The 26,220-nt window shown below is 34.5% G+C and overlaps 1 protein-coding gene across 34 annotated transcripts in view; it reads left to right on the top strand.

Moving 5' to 3' along the window:
* LOC145987728 (uncharacterized) overlaps positions 1–26,220 on the top strand; it is a 319,042-nt gene that overhangs the window by 89,906 nt on the left and 202,916 nt on the right. The window contains exon 6 of one of the 34 annotated variants that reach the window (XM_083122350.1): positions 24,364–24,755. The exons of 26 other annotated variants lie outside the window; for them this stretch is intronic. In XM_083122350.1, coding sequence (XP_082978476.1) covers positions 24,364–24,605 — 242 coding nt within the window. In that variant the 3' untranslated portion in view covers positions 24,606–24,755. Of the gene's footprint in view, positions 1–746; positions 1,053–10,423; positions 11,821–11,905; positions 13,215–15,265; positions 15,659–21,195; positions 21,733–23,579; positions 24,335–24,363; positions 24,756–26,220 lie in introns of those variants that run through there. 7 more of the 34 variants (XM_083122359.1, XM_083122352.1, XM_083122329.1 and 4 more) reach the window with 7 other exon arrangements.

Raw genomic sequence — 26,220 nt, 5'->3', positions numbered from 1 at the left:
TATGTTTAGCATGTGAAGTTTTTATCCACTGATTTTCAATGATAGTTTAGCAGGTGTTTTATTGTCACAGCAGGTGTCTGTGGTAATTTCTAATGCCACATTGTCTTGATATTTAATTCATACTGCTCTCTCTGTAGATAATATAAACAACTGACAGTAATCAAGAGTGGGTTTATATTTTAAATTTTATGATGGGATGATATGACCTTTGTTTTATCGATCCAAAGGTATATCTTCGAGGATACTAAACTCTGCTCCCATCTTTGTACATGGGTCAGGCATTGTAAAAATGCGTAATGTAATTCACAGATTAATTCCTAAAACAAGATACACACAAACTTATTAGATCAACACCTAAAATTGGGTCTTTTAAATATTTTGCAGAACTGGGAATTCATTACAGTTCTTCCAAGATCTTACATTTCTTCATTTTAATTACTGAAACCTAATGAAAGCACACACACAAAAAAAGAAATCCCTTCTTGCCATAGTGAAGTCATTTTTTTACTTATTGAGGCATAGAGAAATCAAATATTTTATTTATTTTTTAAAATTATGTTAAGGATTACCTTTAGAAAATATTTAAGATACTTTGTTTGTTAATTTGTTTTAGATTCAACTACAGTATTATATTTTTTATCTAATTTTTTGAAGTGAAACAGAATTATTGTGAGAAGTAAACTTTTTCTAAGTTCATCAGAGAGATTATTTTTTATTTTTTTTATTTTTATTTTTTATTTTTACAGGCATAAGATCTACAAATACTGCTTATCCACAACAGGCAATCCGAAACTTAGGATATAAATGCCCTGAATGCCTGAAGTGTTTTACAAGGAAAGACCATTTGAGGACACATGTAAAAAATTTGCATGGAGAATTTGCAGGCCCATTTGCTTGTGTTGCATGCTCACATATGTATAAAAATGCTGATAGTCTAAGAAAACACATCTCAAAATTTCATGGTCAGAAGTTTGATAAAAATGAATGACACCTTATATGTACATAGCACCTATATTTTATTGTAAATTTACAGCACATTTGATGCAAGAATGTCTTCTTTTAAAAAGGAAATATCAACAAATCATATATATATATATATATATATATATATATATATATATATATATATATATTGTTGCTTTTCTAGTGCTATATTTGTATAAATTGTATAGATTTCCTATATTGAAAGCACCAAATATTAATCTTAATGGAAATGTTGGAATTTCAGTACATGCATATGTACATAGTCTTTTTTGTCGTTAGGATTTTTACTACATAAGACTTACAAATCTGTAATTTGATATACGTTCATGCTGGCAAAGATTCTAAAAAAATACAAGGTGCCTTGAAGCAACATGTTTTACCTTTTGTAAAAACTATATTTCATGGCCTATTTGTGTGCAATTTGATTCCATCCCATAGATAAATAAGATATATATTTATGTACCTAGACTATATTAAATACTAAAATTATAAAATTAAAGTTTTACTTGTTGGACTATATGTGTGTTGTTAATTATTGGATGCTTGACTATTAGCCCTCAGCATGAGGAAAAAGTATTGTGAATTGTTTATCAGGGACAAATCAGGTGTTCTCTATTTTGTTGCTGTACAGCATGAGATTTGAACAAAACAGTACAAAACTTGATCTCCTATTGATTGTAATGGACTCTCCTTGATGGGTTTACATAGAAATTATTTTTTTCCCCATGTGATGCACTCACTACTTAGTTAATACATAAATTCTTCCCTTTTCTCTCATCACGCCTTGTTACCTTGAGTATGCAAGGAAATAAATTTCAAGTTATGGTTTTGATTTTATATATTTTCAAAATGTACACTTTCAATTATAAATGATGGAAAAATTCACTTGAAGCATTTAGAGAACCTTCAAACTAGACGTTTCTTTTCAAGAAAAAAAAGAAGGTAAGAAAAATTGAGATGATGAATTTATATAAATTATTAGGTTTGAGTAATCATTCCTTAACTGTGCTTTCTTTTAAGTATATTGAAACATTACTAATTTGATATCAAAATCATAGGATAATAATTTCTATTTGTGATAACTGTTATCTACCTGTAAATTTCATGGCTTAGGATGTAAGATGACAGCAGAACTCTGAAAAGTTACTAATTTTAGTTGAAGCTCCCTTTGTCCCCCCATGTTCAGTGAGTTGGAGCCTTTCGAGAAGCCAGTAATTTATCGTATTCATGCTGAATAGATGATGTTCTTCTGTGGCTTGACGCATTGTGATATGGCTGAACTTATTACCAACGTCATCTCCTCAGTTGCCACATGGATATTAGTAGTGGACATTCCTCAAACCAATACTATTCTGAAGTAAGACTTGAAGCTTTCCTGTTGACGAATGATGAAAAAATTTTCTCGGGCTATCGACCAGGTAAGTTGTGGAAAAGATTCCAAGCTTTCAACAGCTAACGTCACTTTCATCTCTGGACTTCTACACTGAAGATGATAGTAACGTTGGCTCTCGAAAGCTTGGAATCTTTTCCACAACTCACCTGGTCGATAGCCCGAGAGAATCTTTTCATCACAATATGCCTGATGACTAGGAAAATTTCTTGCTCCGAGGAAAATTACTGAACTAAGTGAGCTACAAGTAAATTTTAAGAAGTTTTCTAAGTCCCACTGAAGTCTCACTCCAGTTTACACATGTATTTGACTAGAGCAGAGATTATCAAACACACTGAGTTATGGAGCTACTTTACACATTTGAACATACATGGAAGGCTGCCAAGCGTGGATGGAATTTTAAGAAGTAATGAATTGACTGTTTTTAAAAGACAGATAGATGGAGAAATAATATATATTGATAGTGAGACAGAGAATGTTTCTAGTATATTGTGGGGATTATTGTTATATTTTTCTTTTATGGGGTTAGGCAACAGATCAGCATTTGTTGAACCTCACCCAAGAATATAGCCAATTTAATTATTACTTTTAAAACATATCGATCTATCTGCCAACTGTGGTGAGACTCTTGGAATCAGCATGAAAATGTGACATTACACATGCTTTACCTCAAGATCTGCAATGTGTAGCCAAGCATCCACAAAATCTCTTCAGTAGGTGTTGATACCTCATGATCTATGATTTGGCAATTCCTGGTACTAGATCAATATTTATTACACATGTTGTGTTTATGATGCATGCCACTGATACTGATGAATTGTTCTGATAATCTTCAATGTGAATTTTGTTTTAAATGTGAACAATGTTGTTGTTTTATTGTATGCTTGTTACATTCATATATTTATTGCCACGTATTTGCATTGTATTTATTCTCTGAGTTATTACTGGGCAATTAATTTATTAAAGTGTTGTCCTGTGTTAATTACCATGTTAGCCTGTAAATGATAGCTGGAGCTCCTACTTTGCATACCTCATACCAGCTTTTTACATCATTCCACAGTTCTGTTGCATTGTAGCAGAATGTTGATACCAGAAATATAGGTGTGATAGTTTGGTTATTATTTGAAGTTGCTGAAAAAAGAGCTAAAATCAACATTACAACTTTCTTTGTTCAACTTGTTTGCAAATATAGCTGTAGAGATTTTGTCTGCAAGGACTTCCATGGGTTTGAATGAATGAAGTTTTTCGAATGAAAATGTCATATTTGGTTTTATTATATAGAATAATTTATTATGATATGTGGGACCAATTTTTGGAATTTGTAGGTTTTTTTAATCAGTGTGAAATAAAGAAATTGTTCCTGAAGATGAGTTTTGTTGTTATTAAAAACTGTTTGGAGGGAAACATATCAACATATGGATTTTGTGATTCAAATTACCACCCCCCCTGTGAATCTGGAAGTGGGGTACAGCATTTGTTTACACTTGTCTGTTCCATGTGATGTGTGGTAAAGTGCTTTGTTCAGAATAGAGGATAATTTTAATTTTCGGAATGTGTGTTATGAATCTAATATGAGGCGTGAGGAAGTTGGAAGTACAATTTATGCACAGTTTTTGCTTACGACTGTGTGCAGAATTGTAGAAAATTCTGCCACAATAAGTACATAGGTATTTACATACATTGAAAAATTGTGTTGTTCATACCTTGTGTTAAAGCAGCAAATATTTGAGGTGACGTATGTATCAAACAAATTTACATCAACATAGAAACCTCTACTAGGAAAGAAACATGAAACATATTGTTGTCGAGGTTGTTTATGTAAGCAGGTACGTAGTGAGAAATTCTTGCTGCTTCTGATTGATACCATGTTGTAAGAATGTAAACTATATTGTGTGAAGCTGGGTTAGAAATAATTTGTCGCGGATGAGTTTTGTGTGTTACAGTGCTTGAAACATTTACATCAAAACAGATCACCTAAGTGGATTGAAGTTAGGAAATGTTCATTTCACAATACAAGGCTGTATTCTGTGAATACAACATATTAGAGATACCAAGATGTGACAGAGGTGGCTTTGTGTATTTGTTGTTCGGTTAAGCACCCTTGAGACAAAAACACTTGCTCAATAATTCATGCATTTTTCCTGCGTTATATCTATTTGTCTCCACATGGCGTAGCAAACAAAAGAAGCAAACACGTTTTGCCAACTTTGGAGACTCCTGTGCTCTTGTCACTTCTGCTAAATCAATTACACTGATTGATATGTTTACAGTATTGAAAGAAAATATAAGACATAGTTTACATTTACATCGTGCCCACCTGTCCTGGTGTTCAAGCACAAATGGATGAATGTCCTATCACTAGGGATGTGAAGTTTTCGTTTTTAACGATAACACCGAAAAGTTGAGGAAAGCAAAATAAAGTGTATAAAATGTATTTGGGTAAGTTAAGGAGGGAAGTTTTTGGTGTTTTGGAAATGCGAAATGATGCGAATTACACCATTTTTCAGAATAACACCGAATTTGCACTTTAACGTGAAAAACACCGCGGAATATGCACTATAAACTGGACTTAACACACTTCTGTTCAACAAGAACTACCAGAAGCACAATGAGATTTGTCCATTTCTAATCTAGCTAGTGAAAGATAGATTCAAAAGAGTTTGTCATGCTTCATGTATTGTAGTTTGGCGTAGAAATGACTGACAATGCTTTGACCGTGTCCTGACATAGAATTCTCTGTAGGGATCTTCTCAGAAGGGAAGTTTCGCAGGAAGGGGAACATTTTCAGGGAGAAACGCCTGTTGTGTGGGGAGGGACATAGGGGTGTGGGCGCATGTGTGTACACAAAACGGTATTTTGAGGTCTGAGAGGGATTTTTTGGCATTGTTATGGAAATTTCAGTCAGTCAGAATCACTGAAACTGCATGGTTTGTGCAGTGTCTTTCATTTCCTTATCCTTCTGTGGTGTACTTCGCAACAACCCAAAGCCAGCAGTGAATGTATTAGTTTGCTTCTGAAATACTTTATGCTTCAGATAGAACTACTTTATTTTGTAATCACTGAATTTCAAAATAGCATGGGAGCGGAAGTATTCCTTGATTAAGCGCAATGGAAGTGAGAGGCTGTTTCACGTCTACTTTATGCACATAAAGGCTAATCGAGACTGGACTAACAGTTTGTTGAATCCGAACCACTGTGGTGCCTCCACCAGGTATCAATCCTGGGACCACTTGATTACAAGGCGGCGACACTACCACTACGCCATTGGGGCAGCCCGAGAACAAAAGTAATGTGAGTGTAACAAACCGGCAACTTTCTGTCGTCGAAGGCTTTGGGAAGGAAGGAAGACAAAGTGTACATCACACTTCGAACTGTGGAAGCCTTTGTTAAAACAATCATTCCATTAGAGTGAATGAAATAAAACAACCTGCAATCTTGCTATTTAGAAGTTGTTTTTTTATGTAGGAAGTGTGGTGAGTGAATACTGTGAACATTTACGACGCACCATCTCTGTGTGGAAAATCTTATTGTAAACTGAAAAGTGAATTTAAGAAGAAAATTTTTGAAAATTTTATTTTGTGAGAGTGAAAGTTTTGATATATGATTGTGTTCAAAGATTTGGATGATATCCTTCAATAAACATTTCATATTTAGTGGCCGATGAGATGAAATAGTTTTCCAAATGCAAGAAATTTGGTTATTTCTCGCAAAGGTAAGGCTTCGATTTTTTAATTTTTGTCATTAAAACTAAAATTTGCCTTAATTTTCATAACTAAAGCAATCAGAAAAATCTTATGCATAGAAGAAACCATAAAAACGCATGTAAAAATAACTCCGATTTTAAATTAATAACAATGAAATTTGCTTTAAACCGCGAAAAATAACACCAAATTGCAGTAAAGAATAACCCCGAAATTTAGGAAAAATAAAACTTCACGTCCCTACCTATCACTTCTGAAAATCGTGGAATCTGTTTTCAATGAGAGAGAGAGAGAGAGAGAGAGAGAGAGAGAGAGAGAGAGAGAGAGAGAGAGAGAGAGAGAGAGAGAGAGAGAGAGAGAGAGAGAGAGAGAGAGAGAGAGAGAGAGAGAGAGAGAGAGAGAGAGAGAGAGAGAGAGAGAGAGAGAGAGAGAGAGAGAGAGAGAGAGAGAGAGAGAGAGAGAGAGAGAGAGAGAGAGAGAGAGAGAGAGAGAGAGAGAGAGAGAGAGAGAGAGAGAGAGAGAGAGAGAGAGAGAGAGAGAGAGAAGAGAGAGAGAGAGAGAGAGAGAGAGAGAGAGAGAGAGAGAGAGAGAGAGAGAGAGAGAGAGAGAGAGAGAGAGAGAGAGAGAGAGAGAGAGAGAGAGAGAGAGAGAGAGAGAGAGAGAGAGAGAGAGAGAGAGAGAGAGAGAGAGAGAGAGAGAGAGAGAGAGAGAGAGAGAGAGAGAGAGAGAGAGAGAGAGAGAGAGAGAGAGAGAGAGAGAGAGAGAGAGAGAGAGAGAGAGAGAGAGAGAGAGAGAGAGAGAGAGAGAGAGAGTGAGTGAGTGAGTGAGTGAGTGAGTGAGTGAGTGAGTGAGTGAGTGAGTGAGTGAGTGAGTGAGTGAGTGAGTGAGTGAGTGAGTGAGTGAGTGAGTGAGTGAGTGAGTGAGTGAGTGAGTGAGTGAGTGAGTGAGTGTGTGTGTGTGTGTGTGTGTGTGTGTGTGTGTGTGTGTGTGTGTGTGTGTGTGTGTGTGTGTGTGTGTGAGTGTGTGTGTGAGTGAGTGAGTGAGTGAGTGAGTGAGTGAGAGAGAGAGAGAGAGAGAGAGAGAGAGAGAGAGAGAGAGAGTGAGTGAGTGAGTGTGTGTGTGGGGGGTGTTTGTGCGTGCGTGTGCATGCGCACATGAGTAAGAGAGAGAGGAGCGAGGAATCAAAATGCACTTTTTAAGTTGGTTTAGCTCATAAAATGAACCAAACAAGATCCACATTTTAATAATGGAACCCAAAACTTCAACTTTATTCTAGGAGGTATCAGCTTTATTAAAATCGTTTTTTACATGACTTTTGTGGTAGACAGCTAGAGGTCGTGCATATCTATCCTGTTCCTTCATGTTCATTCTCTTATCTATTCCACCATTTATATATCCTTCATTGTCTCGAGGTAGAATTAGGGATGAGAATTTAATGAGTAACGGACAGTGTGCCAAAAGTAGCAAGTTTTGTCTTCAAGTGTGGCACCAATTTAGGAATCTTTTTATGCACACTGGAATTGATTTTAGCAAAGGAACAAGACAAAGTGGCTATAGTGCATTGGGATTGAATATTTTCTTGAAGCAACTTTGACAAATATTTTATTTTATTTGACAGTCTTACCTGTTGCAAATGTGGGAATAAATGGCTTTTTAATGGGTTGTGCCCTCCCTGAGTTCAAATGAACAGCATATTAACACGGTCAAATCTAACCCTGTAGTCATACAATTAAAGAAAGCATGAAACAAATATTAAAGTTTCTGTTCCTCCTCCTCCCAACCTGCATGCTTTTCTCACTGATAATGATCCTGAGAATGAGTGAAAATCTGGGAACTGAGTTGTTTTTTTATTTGTTTCATGCTTCTATTAATTTTTTGCCTTCCAGGTAAGCTAGATTTTACTCTGCCACATACTGTAAGAAATTTTTCTTAAAATACGATTACATCAAACACTTCCTAGGAAAACACTAAACAATTGTTTTACCTAATTTGTGTATTTTTTGGGCTAATGTTGACAATGAGGCTGAAATTGATAAAGTGACCGTGACAAGCTTGGGCATATCTGGGAATCTTTTGGTGGTGAAGTGGTGAGCCTGGCGTTCAACGTTCTTTGCCACCAAGGTGGCTATGCTGATGTAAAAATCACCCTTTGAGGAGCAGTATTTATGCTGTTTTATTCAAGTTAATTCTTTTAATTAATAGTGCACACTTGCTGCATGCAAAATGTAATTCTTAAAAAAATTTATAAATCCCGATTAATTAGATTTGTTCCAGATCCTTTCAAAACGTTCGGAGAAATTTTCCTTTTTGGATGACCGACTTATTACCCTCGCCATTGATTTTATTTTTCTAACTGAAAAGAAGCTTAGAGCACAACAAAAATACTAGCAATATCTAGACCAAAAAAAAAGTAATTGAAATTTCTCCTAAATCATGCAAGAGGAATTTTAATAGAGCCAATAATTCAGAAAGTAGAATAACAGCAACCTGAAGTCATTCTTGGTATTGGTTGTCCACTGCACAGTTACATTTCAGGAGACAATTGGTCCAATAATGCAGATTGCAGACTGGCTGCAAGGATCTACTTATTTATTCTATACCTTGATGTGTGCTTGTATTGGAGAGCATGCCAAAGCACCTAGACATTAAAAAGATACATAGACACATACTCTTTGCTTTGCAGGTACAGAACATTTTGCATCCAGTGGCAGTACTGTTGAGCAAATACTAGATGCTATGGGATTGGAGAAACTATCCAAATTCTGCTGTCCATATTGTGATAAGAAGTTCACTAGGAAAGACAATTTGAAGACTCACGTTTCAAATATTCACGGTGATGCTCGGGGCCCATTTTCATGCCCCCTGTGTGGAAAAATAGCCAAAAATAAGAACAGCCTGCGATCTCACTTGTATGATTACCACAAGAGATATGGACAGCAAATATGGTATGACTGTTCGTTTGTATTTTATACTTTTTGTTCCCCGTTATGGTTGTGTGGCTTCAGTTAATTTTCTGTTTTGAGGAGAATTGCTTTCTAGCTGAAACTACACAAAAGGAGAGAGGGTTTCTCTTTCCTAGATTATAACACAAGTCTGCTGTGCATTTTTTTGCAGTGTTGTATGTGTAGTAAATCATTCTTAATTGCTTCATTTTAGTGGATCATTAGGACATGATTGGATGCATCTGTAGTTAGTTATTTGATTCAACTTCTCTGAGTTAATCATGAAGATGAGTTATAATTGATGATGTCAGTGGCTGAGCACATTATATGACTGACTTTCTGTCTCACCACTGTAGTTCTGACTTAAGCCTGAGCCTGGATACAAAGAGTATAAGTGATGAAACAAATCGAGAATGGAAACAAAATGGAATATCTATGACTGAACTTAGGAGCTGCAACAATTCATGTGCAAATGTTGGTTAGAAGAAAGCAAGTTTTTTGGGTTAAACTAGATACAATTATGATAAATAGTTCCAACATTGACCTATTCTGTGCAGTAACTGTTGCACTGTTATCATGTTATTAGTATTGAGCTTGGGACTAAATTATTCTGTGCTGTCATTTATCACATATTAATGATAGCTTTATGTTGTAGACCTTTTTTGTGGGGTGGGGGAAAAAGGAGATGAGCTCGAAAGGCTACAACTTATTGAAACTTTATAATAATAACTGAAGAAAAGAGTTTGTTCTGCACTGGATTCATGCATGAAGGTCTTCAAAGATGCTTCTTATTTACTCGTATCCATTTACGGCAGAGAGAACAGCTAAAGATCAACAGCATGTGCATTGGTAATATACTGTTGTGAGAAGTGGACATTGACATTCAATAATCACACGAATCACACAACATAATAAACTATGACTTGTGTACCATGAAAGAACTTAACATGTGTACACTTGTATAGACACAGTGGCAACTATTGCTAAAGCATTCTTAGGACAATAAAAAGGGAGAAAGACACACAACTATTAAATAACCATAAAAACATTGCATCTAAGCAGAAACACACGTATGTTTTTTTTATGTATCGATTGGTCATATTGTGGGAGATTCTTGTACATTTTACAAGAGAAAGAACTTCTGACACTTGAGGTTCTGTGCACATGTATCCATTGTATTTCATTCATGCTCAAGAAAATAAGCTAGTATGTATTAAAAGGTCACACAAAGCCCACATGCATTGAATTCCTGATCCTACACAAAACAACATAGCAAAGAGTATTAAGCCTTGGATTTTACAGTTTCCCTGCTTGGAATTTGCTAATTTATACATACACTTACGAGGAGTGTCATTGTATGTAACCTAAGGACTGGAGGTAAAACAATTATTTTTCCTCTTCCATAGAGCGAAGGCGACAACATACATGGTCCATGGATTCTCGTGTCAAGTGCCATCTGTGTCCAAGAGATTTTGTCACGCAGAAGAACCTTCGTGTCCATATCCGAAATGAGCATGGGGAACATAGAGGACCTTTTCGCTGTGTTCTGTGTGGGAGGCAAGCAAAGAATAAGAATAGCCTTAGAGTTCATATCTATCTTTATCATCAAAAGACAAGGAAGCCAAACGAGACTTATACTAGTGTTACACAGCCATGAATTCTGCTTCGATTTGCAAAATACAATTGACAGCGTATTGCTGCAAGTTTGTTTGTGGCAGAAAAATAGCGAACTCTGTTATTTGTTGTTCAAGTGCCTTAGTTTTATTTTATGCATAATTATTATTGGTCATTTGTAGTATATTAATTGCACTTGTAATGGCATAATTTGTGGAAGAGTATGCGGTACACGTGTTCTATATGATAATGCATCTGCGAGAGAGAAATATAAAGGTAATGTGTCTTGTGCTGAAATTGTGAAGAAGGTTCTTAACGTGTGTAAGGAATGATTACAAAGTAGATATCTGTGGAATATTAACAAGAAAGCCTGCATGTGGTACACACATCTGCCTATGTATGTTGCATACATGCCAGTTTTGCTTGGCAATTCCAAGAATGTCGCCTGTCTCACTCCCACTGTAATATTTTCTCGAGGAATATTTTACTTTTCTGATAATAAATTGCAGTTTATTATGAAATATGCATCATGAGATTCTCCTGCCTAAGTTGTAAGAATCAATTTTGCTGAGGGTAAAAAAAAATAATTCTGAACTTGACTAAAAAACATTTGTAAGTAGGTATCTTCCAAAGAGAGAATGACACCACTATACTATGTATTTACATAATGAAAGCTAATATAGTGACTTTTGTCCATACTTATATTACAGAAAAGTTATTAAGTTTTGTTTCAATAGTTCACAGAAGCAAGCACTTTTTACTGTGTCACCTTTTTAAACATAGTTTCCTAAGTAACCTTTTGCCTGTGAAACTTGTGAAATGCAGTAGAATCTCTTGTTGAACAATTAGAGAGAAATGTACTTTTTTCGAAATTGCTAAACTTGGCTGTTTTGTTCTGAAGTTTAAAATATTGTTGGTAAGAAAATCCTAAACTGGAATGGAATATTACCTGTAGTGTTTTATTACCCTGACCTGGGTACAAATTTGCTTCTTCTAGTTTCAATCTTTTAAAGGGCTGTTGCCATTATTTTAACTTGAATGACCTAGCAGATTTTTTAAAATTTGTCCACATGAAAAGTGTATCTGCGTGTGCCAATTAGAAATACTAATTTTTATCGTACAAATAATTACAGAAGGTATACCGAGCTAGGAAAGAGCAGTTAAAGAAGGGACTGAATTTGAAAAAAAAATGGGAAAAGTAATTCTTGTAATTAAAAAAACAACAAAAAGCATTAGGTTTGAGATGTTTAACAATGTTTGTTTTCATTCTTCAGCTTTTCCAAGGAATCCATATAGTTGGGCATTGGACAGGCGTCAGATTTTGAAATGCCCCCTCTGTCCCAGGAACTTTGTTAGCAAGACAAACCTTCACGTTCACATCAAAAACGAGCACGGTGATGATCGTGGACCATTCAACTGTGAGATCTGTGGCAGGCAAGCTAAGAATCGGAATAGTTTGAGGGTTCATGTGTATCTGTATCATAAAAAGAAAAAAAGTCAAGATGTGCCGAATGCACCAAAATCCTAATGAGAGTACGTGTAGACACTCCTGAGTAGTTTTGTGCTGAAGGCATCAAAATTATCAGCTTATGAAGCTAGATGCGTGTTTCCAAACATATGTATAGATCAAATCAGTTGTTGATGTAATACTCTTGACAACTTTGTAGTGTGGGAAAGATGTGAGATGGTTAGAGATTCAATTCTTAGTGATATTTCTCAAATAAGAGAAGATCCATGTTTCGGTTAAGTAAAAAGTAATTGATGTGTGAAGTAATGAAAGCAACATCTTCATAAACATCTTTATAACTGAAAGAGAACTGTTATCTGTAAAAATTTTGAACTATACTTTTAAAAAAACAAAACATCTCAGTATAAATGTAAACATAATGAGAGAGAAAATTTATGAATGCAGGTATATGAAAAAAAATATATATATGTAATAACATGTAGTATGTAGATCTTCAGCTCTTTCCTAGCTCTTTTGTACAGACAAGAAGAGAGTGAGAGGAATATATCTTACGTGCAATTCATGTAACACAGTAGCTGAACAGCATATTACTAAAGGATTGCTCTTTTTATCAGAATTTACAAGTTACCAGTAGTATTTATATTATAATACATAATTCACATTTTTATTTGATGAAAATGCGTGATACAGCAAGAGAATAACTGAAAACTGAGTAGAATTTCTTACTCATCCTCTCTGATGTGCCATATTTAGTATAATATGATTTTTCTGGTGTTTGTGTGTGTGCGTGCAAGCGGGAGAGAGAGAGATAGATAGATAGATAGATAGATAGATAGATGTTCCAGTGTCTTGATAAGTGGTTTTCAAGAATGCAAACAATTTGTACAATTTTTTTCTGATTTTTGATAATGTAGTTTTAACTATGTTAAGTACTTAGTATGTTAGTGAGTATATCGAAAGAGGTTGGGTATGTGTGTGTGTGTATTGTGTCAGAAACCAAATATTTAGAAGAGTATACTGATTAAATGTCTTGTATAGATGTTTCTTTTTGAACTGATAATTGAAGAAGGTTACATTGAAATTGCAGTGTGTATGCAGTATCTCATAAAAGAAATTGAAATAATAAAAAATGATGAAACTTGTTACAGTCTGTCATTTCTAGATAATGTGAAAGTTTTATGTACAAACATTTGAAATTCACTAGAATTATTACAGTGCAGAAGTTCATTTAGCTTTACATCTTATCTGTAGAGTGGCAAATGTTAAGATTTCCTAATCATCTGCCACCTGAGTGACTGCATGATGGAGATTTGCTTATAGAAAAGGTCAGAGCATGATGCCGATTACTCACTCTCCGTACACAATTTGAGATTCTTTCTTTTGAAATCACATTTATGTGCTTTCGTAGAGTTCAACAGAGAGGACAAACTTCGTGTGAAGCAAATTGATGTGGATACAATGTGAGATTTCACATGAACACATACACACACGTGTTTAACTAGTTAACTATTGTGTAATGCAAATTATTATTACAATGGAGTGGAAAGTTACGATTCGAAACAAAATTATTTCTGTATAGTGAGAGTTTATAGCAAAACAATCTCATATGTATATTCATGTTTATTGGTCAGAAAGTATTCCTGATATAATAGACTGGGTATGTTGCAGCTCCATAGCATGTTCTGAATCTCTTCGCAGAAAAAAAACGAGTCAACTGAATATCTTGAAGCTACAATGCGTAGTTTGTAAAATTATATTTTTTCAAATGCTTTTGATTTCGTCTTTGTAGAAGAACTAAAGAAATGCATCATAGAATATGATTCAAGAGTTCGTATAACTCTTTTATCAACAAATCTGTAATGGTAATCATATAAATTTAATCAAACAATTTTTCTTTTGCGATGTTGTGCATTAGTGTGCAAGGATTAATGTGCAGAAATTGAACATTTTACCCATGGAACTTGAGCAATATAAAGGGGTAAGTATTACCATTTACCTGAAAAATAAGTTTGGTAGAAATTCAAAATCAGGAGATAATTTTAATAGCCACAGTACTAAATTAGAGTTGATGTAGTTGTTTGAAATGTGTTAATAAGTTTCTGATCAGGAATCGAATAGAAAGCAATGTTGCTAATTGTTTCCATGCTTTTCTTGTGATAAATCTTGCTTTCATGCCTGTAGCCTGCCTACTTCTTCATTCTTGATTTATAATCATCACTTGTTTGCTATTGCAATAATGATAGAATTTTTTTGGTGTCAGTATTTTTTTTGGTAATATTTCTTGGCTTCTTCGAAAGTTACCATGTAGAAAGCAGCTTCCAGTTATGCATATGTTTCATAATTTTTTCTTTGGGCAGTGGTTACAAATATGTGTTACACCTAATCCATACTATTTAACTGGATGAATAACTTCAGCAGCTAGTTTCTTGTGTCAAAGTTTTGTCACTGTTGTTCAGACCCATGCAGCTAAGTTGAACCATTATGCATGCTGCTGCAAGTGTTTAATCATTCAGCATGTTCGAATTTCTTGCGATAAAATCATGGTGTGCATTTTGCACAAAGTTCAAGAAGTATCTATATTTCCTGCATGCTGTCATAACGTACGACTGTTGATCCATGGCCATGTTCTTACATGTGTGTCTAGAAGGGGAATAGCTTATTGATGTTCTGCATTGTGTACATTGGACAGTGGTTGATTCATCTTTTGTCCTACTCTTGCCTGATCAAGTGAAGTCCACAGCCCTAGTATAATACATCTCTGTAACATTGGAGAATAGTATGGAACACCCTCTACAATAATGTGAAAGAAAGATTTAACGGGGTTAAAGACTAGTTGAGTTAAGAGAAGAATCCAAACTTTGACAGCTAATGTCAGTTCAATCTTTTCTGAGTCAGGAATTTGCTTGGACATGCACCTGATTCAGTAAGCAGTGGCTAAAAACAAGTTGGCTCTTGTTGCGAGAAAAAAATTATACTCCAAGATACAGATGGTCGAATATCTAGTTTTAATAATGCTTTTGCAAGGAGTTTTGGAAAGTCATAATCCTGTGTTATCATTTCCATTGGCTTGTAGTTAATTTGAGCTATAATTTTGTACTTGGAAGTTAAATAATTGATTACTCTATAAAGTGTATTGAAGTTTTAATTATTTTTTATCCCTCTACAGGGCTTGCCAAGAAGCAAACACTGCAAGGTGCTCTAAGCAAAATGGAAATGCTTTCAGAAAGGTTAACACAGGATGTGGCTTTGTCACGCCGTTTGACATGTCCAGTATGTTTTCAGACCTTTGCCAGCAAATCAACTCTAAGGTCTCATGTTACAAATACACATGGAGAAGGTCAAGGTCCTTTCTCTTGTGGTTGGTGTGGAAAAGTTGCAAAGAATAGTAAAAGTCTCCGTGCGCATATAAAAAACACACATGGAGACCACCAAGGACCATTTGCTTGTTCTTTATGTGGTAAAGTGGTCAAAAATCGAAACTGCCTGAGAGTGCATAATTTTAACTACCATAGAGGAGAGTCAAAAAGATAGAAATTCCACAAGCTTGAATAATAAAACGTTGCCAGTGTTGTATTTTTGAAATATTTATTGGTATGTATAAACTTTTATATTGCTTATACGATGTTGTAATACTTTGTATATATTTTTTAAACAATTCAAACCAAATTTATTGTAAGTATTGTAATGAGTATGTATTGCTTTGTGTTGCATGCATAAAATGTACAAAGTACAAAGTAGTTGTTATTATAAATGAAATTGCTTTTGACTTCAATATTCGTTCTCTGAATTGTTTAAAATATTTGTGCCAGTACCAGTGTTCACGTGAATTTTAAAAACCTGCTATTTTTTTTCCTCACCATTAAACAGAATTATAAGTTGTTTATCTTCTATCTTCTCGATTGGTAACCCCCTAACAGACTCCTAAATCGAACATTAAAGTTGTTATTTAACATCAAAAGAGAAAATGATCATCCTGCTACCCATTTTGGCATCTAAAAATTTGATTATTTTCTTAGAAGCTTAAGTTTTATGTGATCATCGCCTGAGATATGTGAAATGAACAGAAACTTTCTTGAACCTAACACATGGGTCTGAATTCTTCAATTGCTGATTGTTGAATTAAGAGCTTCTATATAAATAAAGTTTATATGCAGTTACAAATTAAACTGAAATAAGATTGTCATAGCATGAGAGCATCTAAAATCGAAAGTATAATTTATTTGTGTGAATACAAAGTTGTCAGATTGAAAGGATTAGTATTGAGTATTCTGAGAAAAACTGTTAGAGGGTGGCTCAGTAAATATTGACATATATTTGACTTTGCTGATAATCATATATTTTCATATGAATTCAGGAGGATATTGCTACATATCATTCGGCTTCCTTGCATTCATTGTTGCTATGGCTGTTTTGCATGGAATTTATTATTTATGTTTTTCACAATGTATTTTTATCCACCTTGTAAGTTTTACCTGTCTTGACTCCAGTTGTGGAAATTCCCTCCCCCCTTGCATAAGTGGTTCTGGAGCTCGCACAGCCTCATTACCTTGTGGTTCCAGGATATATGGCTGTACCATCACTTCACTTCCAATATGTCAAGAGATCAATAATTTGTCGGGTGCTACTTCCACACCAATCTGCTGTCAATCCATGATGCAGTGCACAAAGCAACATCGTACTTTTCTAAAAGTTTGAACTTTATTTGTACTGAGGTAAACAGATTTCCAGTGGGGCAAATTATAATGCACGGTGATGAAATGCCCATTTTGTCCCATACATACTTTCCCATCATGTACCAGATTTCAGATTTATTTAAGTTTACTGTAAATATATTGGTTTATCAGTAAAATGGTCATTAATTTCACTGATCCGATATCATAAGTAACCAGCAACTGAGTGCACAATTTTGCAATTTTGTTTTTGATAATTTAAAGATATAATTTATGTACCTGTTGACCTTATTAAATAAACCACATACAAGTTACGATTAAAATCATTGGAGAGTTTACTCTGATGTATGCTGCTTCTTTTGAATGGACTGATTTATCTTAGCCCCACATTAGAATATCGTTCTCAAAGAATCAGCTGCCAGCCCCTGTGGCAGAGAGGTTAGCACATTGTGCTATGACGGCAGAGGTCCCAGGTTCTAATTCCAGCCTGTTTGTGAGTGCCCATACATCAGTTTCATCATATTATCACTCGTCTCCATCTTCGCAAATTAGCCAAAAGTAGGGTTACCAGATCGCTGTAAAGGAAATGTAGGACATGCTGTCCCAAAATGTAGGACATTAAGTCAAAATGTAGGACACAAAACATTCTCAATAAATAATACATATTTCTATAGAACACTTTAGAAAGTAGTTGAAAAATGACACTTTTCAGTTTTAAAAAAATGAATTCTTAATGAATTTTTAAATGCAAAATTTCAGAACTTGCAATCTAATCAATGCACCTCTCACTACATGATTTAAGCGGTACTTCTCAGAGGAGACAATTTTTATCAAAATTTCAGGTTTAGCCAAACACTATATATGTTAGAGTGGACAGTCAAACTCTTTGAAATTATAGGGACCAGTACCAAACAAACATTTTACAGACTTCATGAAAAAATAATTTCTCTCGTGAGTCTGTTGTGCTGATGGTAATGAAAGTACTCTCTCGATATTTGAATTATGACCTGTAATGGCAAACAAATATTCAGCAGTTACCGTAATTAAAAATGGTTCGAGAAGTTTCATCTTGAGTAGTGTCCAGGGTGTCTACCAAAATAACACATCCAGAATTCTTGACTTTTTCTGGACTTTTCTATACCTTTTTCCCGTTTTTCTTAATGTCTATTTATTTGACCCCTAATTAGGTAAAGTTGAAAATTAGTAATTAAGAAAATAAATATTTATTTAATGAAAAACCCTACCAAAGAGCCTGTTAGGATGAAAACTGAAGCTGAATTTAAGAGAATTAGATCTGCTTTCTCGTATTAATGCATCCTGAACTGTGTTTGGCAGATAAGCGAGGCTTTGCCGTCTACTCACAGCCAGTATAAACTTATGTGGGGCTTGTGTCGGTTGTCCCTATATGTTTGTGACTGTCCCTTCATCCATCTTATCTTACCACCATTCATTTCATCCCTGCGATTAGCCAAAGGGACAGAAAAAAGTGAAGTAAAATAAACTAAATCAACCAATCAGTCATTATGATAGCAAAAATTCTTGACCACAAGAATAATTTATTGCCTTTTTATTGATTTCTTGACCTACTTGTTAATTTCTTTACTTTTTCTTGACTACCATGACTTTCTTGACTGGCAGACACCATGAATAATTTTGTTATCTATACCCCTGCTTTACAATCAAATTGTATTGAATATTGAATAAGAATGGGCAACATCTTGTTTCATCAGTATAAACCCTAAGGCAAGAAATTCTGCTCAGGCATTGAACAGTGACGTTATCAGAAAGTGGTCCCAAAACTTTGTTCATTAAGTGTTTCCGTTTTCCTGTTTGTTTAATAGCAGGACAAACTTCTTTTTTCTTTTTGGACAATGACTCATGCCACCAACGCCGATTATTTCGAAGTTCAGATGAACGAGATCAATTTTAATCCACACTAAATGAACTTGGTTTAAAGATTTGCATTGCACCAACGAAAAACGACGTTCAGGAGATTCCGTTCAACTGATCCGAGATTAATTTGTAAGGCTATACCTGATTGGTTGGCTAAAACAAATGACAATCAAGAACCCCATAGAGTAATGTGATGTGGTAAAGTATCAACATGTAGGAGAAGAAGATAATTCGGGCTGCAAACTTCTCTGAATTTGAGAGATGTACTAATCAACCTTGTCAATATGTACAAGGATGTAGTGGAGTGTAAAGAAATAATGATATTAAAAAAGAACTGACGGCACAACACAAAAGGAGGAGAAAGCACGGAACCTTCTTCTACGGGACTTTAATGCCTTACGAAATGCATTCGATTTTGAGAGAACAGCGTACGCTGAACCTCGCCCGCAATAAAGATATATTATTATTATTTATATTATTACTGTACTGTGGTAAGTATTTGAATTTTTCATTTCTTAATTCTTATATATTTATATTGCCGTGTCGTGTAAATAGCCAGTAACATGTATGTTTCGTAAATTTATACAATCATATTTCCAACACCATGTAGAAATATCGTAAACATTGCTCTGTTCTAATTTACCTTGCACGTAATATATAACATTTATATATGTTTTGTTTTCTGGGATAGAAAGTACAGTATTTAAAAACATTACGACTTTGCACCACAGAACCACAAATTATTATTATTATTTTGGCAGTTTTTAGTTTACATAGTTCTCGAATTATCAGCATTGTACATCCAACATCTCTAGCGTTTGCACGCCCTCGATATCACTTTCCGCGGTTTTTATATTAAAAAACAAATGCCTGCAGTCGAAACGTCAGTATCGTGAACCAGGATCACACACCAAAACGGTCGCGAATGGCCAATCAGAAGATAAACTCGTTTTGATGTTCCTAGATCGCGATCAAGTGTTGAAACGTCTTCGTGCAATGGAATTTTCCAGTGATCCTTTCCCGATCCGAGTTTAAAAATTGATCTTCGTTCATGCACACGGACATCAATGACTGAATCAAAATAAATTTCACTATTGAGTTTGGAAGCGTAGTCCATAGACTTGTAACTTGCATGCTTTCTTTCTGTTACCTATTTTCCTAATTAATATTATGTGACGCTCAAAATGTAGGACATCTATGATATTTTTCAAATTCCTCCCGGACGCCGGACATAAGGCTAAAATGTAGGACATGTCCGGGAAAAACCGGACGTCTGGTAACCCTAGCCAAAAGTGGCACAAAAAGCGAAGTATAATAAAGCAAATCAATCAAAGAATCAGCTGTAATTTGGAATTTATATGCATTTCACAGCATTTTTTCATCCAATGGGTTGAGATGTGTAGTTAGCACATATTGAATTAACAGTGTAGTTAAGCTCATTAACAAAACCTGATTGTAGAAGTATGATTAAAACAACACTTGATTGTATGGAATAATATATAGGCTTCTCCAATGGTGCAGTGGTAACGTCATTACCTTGCAGTCAAGGGGTCCTGAGTTCGATACCCAGTGGAGGCACGTAGTGGTTTGAATCCTACTTTAAACGGTAGACCCAGTGAAGATTAATCTTTCTGTGCATAATGGACTTAAAACTCAAAGAGGGCTCTTGTTGATCTGGCAATCCTTGACAACTTCGTAAACCATGGGAGTCAAGCTATACATTTAAAAAGCCATGGAAAAATAAAGAAATTTCTTAAAAGGTGAGTGCAGTTTAGCATTAGTTGAACATTTATTTCACATACAGAATGTGAAAAAGCTTGGAAGTATTAGAAAGAAAGAAAACAGTGAGCTCTGGGTCATAGATTTCTTTCCTTGTTACAGTTATAAATTAATCTTTAATATCGAATAATGAAGAGTCTTAAAAATATGATCAATAGATATGTTTTGATTAGAGTACATAAGACAGTGAGGCTCCCATGTGAAATTCCAAGTTGTATCTGATTCCAGGTGGTGTAAACTTTTACTATTCAACTGCTTGGTTTTTCATGAAGGACTCTATCTTTTTTGTCCTTAAATTATTCAATACCTGTTGAAAATACAATTTCAGTACATGCCACAATTACGTGGTTTTCACGTATTTGTAAATACTAGTTTCCAAAATTGTGTGTTGCTATGTAAAACGATACACCTTAAAATTATACCGAAAACCGATGAAGTAAGCAAAAATTTAAGGAAAATGCCTGGAAAACCTAATTAATATTCCAGTGAAAATTCTTTGGCAAAATAAGTGGGATATCTTGTACAACAGAAATGTGTTTTATTATACAATATAACAGAGAGAGGTATATTGCATATTAGGCATTATGTAAGGGAGAGAGTATTGATTTTTAGAGCATGCTCAGTCTGTGGTCTTGATTAAACATCATGCAATGTAAGAGTTCAGAGATTCTGTGGTGTGTTGATTTTACATATTACTAAGGAACTTAGGAAAAAAAATCATAAAGGTGAGAGACTTTTCTTTGTTCTTCTGCAGGATTGGTTACAGTACTTCTCCAGGAAGGAGGAAACCATAAGGACCATGTTTGTGTTATCTGTAAGCGGCTCTTTTCCTCAAGAGGAAGCCTGGCTAGACACATGCAAAATTTTCATGGCGAACACCAGGGACCTTTTAATTGTTCTCTGTGTGGAAGACAGTCAAAGAATAGAGACAGCTTACGCTCTCACATGTATTATAACCACAGAGAGAAGTCTCAGCATGAAACTCCTTAATCATTAAGTCAGAAATGTTCTGTTGTGAAACTGGGAAATTTCTTTCATTTTGGGCGATGTTTGACATGCACTTGTTTAAGCACAACATTTATGAAAATTATCTTTAATGCATTTGTACTGGCGATTGTTAATTTATAAAATTTTATTGTCTTGAAGGATTTAATTTGTAAAGTTTTAGTGTCGTGAAAGATTTAATTTGTAAAGTATTTTTTCTATGATCATATTTTCCATTGACAAAAGACATATGTAACCGTTGTCAATAAAATAAGTTATTGTAGAGTGTAAGAAATTGGATTTACATTAACATTTAGTTATGATTTTTTAAGACCTTTCAATGTATCATCTCACCTTGACTATGTCTCACTTTTTCTCATCGCAAATGAATAAAGAAGAAAAACTACTCTGGACCAAAATTCAATTACATTAACATTCTCCTTATATTATCATATTAATGTGCTTAATAAAAATGAGAATTTTTATCAAATTACATAGCCCTTCCAAAATTTGATAATGTATTAATTTTCATTGTAACGTAATGCATTGTTTTGGAGGGAAGTATAAATAATGGATAATTGAGAAAAGAGGAGGTGTTCTTAAAAGCATATCTAGTTTCCCATTACATATATTGTAATGGTAACCTTAATGATTAATTTCTGATAATTTTGCAATGTTTACCCACTGATGATCAATTCCTTATAATAAACATATTGCATCTGGTGCCAATATTTAGTGTTTTTTGATAAATAGTTTCTTCATATGTGTCTGTCTTTTTATGTGGTGAATTTCTTTTTATTCTCCTTGATCAAGTTGTTTTAATTTTACTTGTCTTCATCAAGTTGTGTTTTGATTGTTGACTGTGGATCTTGTTAGTTATTTTGTCAGACATTTGTAGTAGGAGTAGCACAAATTGAAATTTTAAACTTAATTGGAAATAGAAATGTTTCTTGGAGGAAACAAATGGTAATGGAAGTGATTGCTTTCTTTGTTCTGCAGGACAGACTTGCATTCCCCAGGACCAACGAAAGGTTAAGAATTTTCAATGTGGTGTGTGCTCTCGCCAGTTTACCACAAGAGGACATTTAACTACTCACTGTAGAAATATCCATGGAGAGGATAAAGGACCATTTGCCTGTTCTTTGTGTGGCAAATTATCAAAGAATAAGGAGAGTTTGCGATATCACATCTATCAAGCTCACAGAATACAGTTGTAATAGTTTTCTTTTTCTTTGTATGCTTATGAAATTTTGTAATGAAATTTTGGATTTGAATGATATATCATAATTTTCGTGTTGAGATTCTCTACAGTACTTTGTGCATTGTTTTTTGTGAAGCCAAAACTAATATGTAGAATCCATTGAAAGATGTACAATAAAATGGTAATAGTCTGCTCCTCACATAGTTGAAGGTGTTTTGTTTTCCGTGAAACTAAATAAACTTGAAACAATTATATAACTTAAAAGGGCATAGTTATATTAATAATCGTGATCTTAAAAAGAGAAAATTAGAAGCATAACGTCCAAGTTTGCTGCTTTTTCAAGGTGTTAGATATTCAGTTCAAAATTCAATCCATTCCCTGAATTTTCCTGATTGGTTTATCATGTTCCCTTCAGCTTATTTTAGTAGCACTGTCTACCATCCTTCTTTCTACTGGCCTAAATGTTTAATTTAGTGGGGTCATCTCTGCCCTCCACAGACTGTATGTATTTTGTATGCTTGTTTCTGTCACGACCCGCATTCCATAAAAATGGAATGTGCTACAGAGTGTCATGCCCTCGATGATATGTTGGCATTGAAAATACTCCAACCAATGATAATTTAAATGGTGTAAAGTAGGAATTGTAACTTTCCTGGAGACGTGATTCAAAAAGTGTTCTTGGGTTACCAGCCAAGTTAAATTGGTGTTAGCTTCCCTGATTATGACAGCAATGTAGGCAATTGAAATGTTGGAAGCTAACACCAATTTAACCTGCCTGGTAACCTGAGAACGCTTGTTTTAAATATTTTATTTTGTACAGATTTTGAGATCAATTAATATGGTAGCTTTTGTAAGGTGCTTCTGCAGGAAAAATATCCACTCGTTAGATATTTGGTTATACAGAACAAGAAACAGTGAACTTTGACAGTGATTATTTTCTCTCTGTTCTGCAGGGTGGATAAATTGTCTTCTCCAGGATCAGAAAAAGACTAAGAATTTCCACTGCGTTGAATGCAAACGACAGTTTACCACTAAGGGAAATTTGACAGTCCACATGAAAAATTTCCATGGAAAAGACCAGGGACCTTTTATCTGCCAACAATGTGGAAAACAATCAAAGAATAGAGAAAGTTTGAGATATCACGTTTATCAATCCCATAGAATAAGATCCTAGAATATTTAGGCCGAGAGTTAAAAGGAGTGGGTAGCGCTTCACATGTTGTTTTTTTTTTCAAGCACAAGTAGATATGTTATTTATAAGTTTACACTGAAGAGCGAATTCTTTTAGAAATATGCATGTGTGTGTGTTGCAGTCACTTGAGCATGAGTGGCATGTGAATTGCATGATTGGCACTTTTTCTTAAAAATATATTTTGGTTAGAAGGCGCAAAAGTACTTCACAATGTGTTATTTATTTTATCTTAAATTGATATTCTACCACATTCCCAGGATTAGAGTTTGACAGATTTGTATGTGTGGATACATGTGTTATCCGCTGTACTTGTATTATTTTTATTCGGTATGTTGTTTTGATTTAATAAGATTTTCTTAAGGTTTGAAATTTGTTAAAATTGCCTAGAAGTAGAGAAACACAAAGTCATTCTTCTTTAATATCTAGAAGATGAATGTAATTGTACGTACTAAAGAAAATGAAGACTTGCATTAAAACTTGCATTGGAACTGTACTTGAACTGTATTTATTCTGTGCTTAATTCTGCATGTGTATTCCATTTGCAGGGTACTGCCAGATGTTTGGACGAAATGTAACCAAGCTCAAAAGCTGTATGTGCCCCAAGTGCAATCGGCAATTTGCGAACAAGGGGAACCTTAATGTTCACTTCATGAATGTCCATGGTTCTAGCCAGGGACCATTTACTTGCCCCTTCTGCTCTTCTGTCTTAAAGAACAAAGAAACACTACGCTGCCACATAAACCAGCTACACAGATGGAAAAATGCATCGAGCAAAACTGTTGGGTGAAGAAATTCCTATTGTAACTAAATAGGCATGCTATTATCTAAAAGCTGCCCATTTTTTTTTGTGTACTTTCACTTTCAATCAGTTGTGTGTTCAGTGAGGGGGTGGGGTATTTAGTAACATAGTAGATTGTTTTATGAAGTCAAAATTAAAAATTATATAATTTACTTATCCTTCACAGGAACGAACCAGCCATTCAGGCGAATCGCAGAGAGACCTAAGAATGTTCAGTGCCCGTTCTGCAACCGACAATTTGTGAATACAGGAAATCTGAATGTACATATAAAAAATTTTCATGGAGCCGAACAGGGACCATTTCAGTGTTACTTGTGTTCTTCCATATTGAAAAATAGGGAGAGTTTGCGTTTCCACCTGTACAAAAGTCACAGAAATACCTTTTCCGTAACAAATTGAATTTTGGTCCAGAGTAGTTTTTCTTCTTTATTCATTTGCGATGTGAAAAAGTGAGACATAGTCAAGGTGAGATGATATATTGAAAGGTCTTAAAAAATCATAACTAAATGTTTTAACAAAATTTTCATTTCGTTTTGTTAAGTCAAATAAAAAACTATATGATAGATTGAATTTGGTAAATTATACAGTTGGGCACATATCAAAATCCTGAAATTTGACTTGAAAATTGAGCAGTTTTAATAACTGGATAATTCAGATTCTGTCACCTCCCAAGAGAGCAGGAATGATAAACCACTTGAAAAGTAATGAAAATTGTGTGAAAAGAGCTGAAATTTGTGACCCTGAAAACAAACATTGCCAGTTTTAGAAAAATGCCGTTGAAAATTTTTATATTTAGAAAAACTTATAATTTGGATACTGCTTCCTTCCAATTTTTTGCACTCTGGGAGTACTAAATTGCTTTCTGTTTATATTTTCTTTTGAGCATGTATGGAATTAAGCAATTAGTAATTTTAGATTTTTTTTTGCAAAGTTCTTCATTTTCTTTCGTTGCAGTTTATGCCAATTGTTTTTTAGTTTTTTTTTTTTAAAAAAAATACACTCGACAGAGCATTCTGCTTTAAATGGGAAAAATATATATGCATATTTCATTGTATGAATATCTATGAACAAATTGTCTTCTTGATCAGTAACAGTTGAGATTCTTTTTTTGCAAACTAGTTCAACAATGCCTTAATTCTCCATATACAGCAAATTATGTATTTACAGAGCATTATGTTCCATTTACTTCCACATTGTCAGTCAGTACATTGATTGAAGTGTTTTACTAGGCATGTGAATTAATAGCAGATAGTAAACAGTAACTGGTGATATCATATCAGATACCCATATTATTCAAATGCATTTTGCATTCATCTTTCCATAGCTTGAAATCTAGTTTTTCTGCTCATGCTTTCTGTAATACATTGGCTTTAACTGAAAGAGATACATTATAATTTTAAATTGAAAACATTTTTTATTGATTTCTTGAACTGGTGCACCAACTAAACGTTAGTTTTGAAAAATATTGATTATGTTTTATAAAATTTTGTGATGTAGAGAAGGAAGAAATTGAATGACAAAGTTACAATTGTGATTAGTTGGTCAACTGTGCACAGGTTTGAGTCTCCTGGGGGAAAGCATGACAACTTTTCTCATGAGATAT

Source organism: Lepisma saccharinum, chromosome 5, assembly GCF_977018435.1.
Source record: "Lepisma saccharinum chromosome 5, izLepSacc3.1, whole genome shotgun sequence".
Taxonomy (NCBI): Eukaryota; Metazoa; Arthropoda; class Insecta; order Zygentoma; family Lepismatidae; genus Lepisma; species Lepisma saccharinum.
This window is presented reverse-complemented; position numbering and strand designations above follow the sequence as displayed.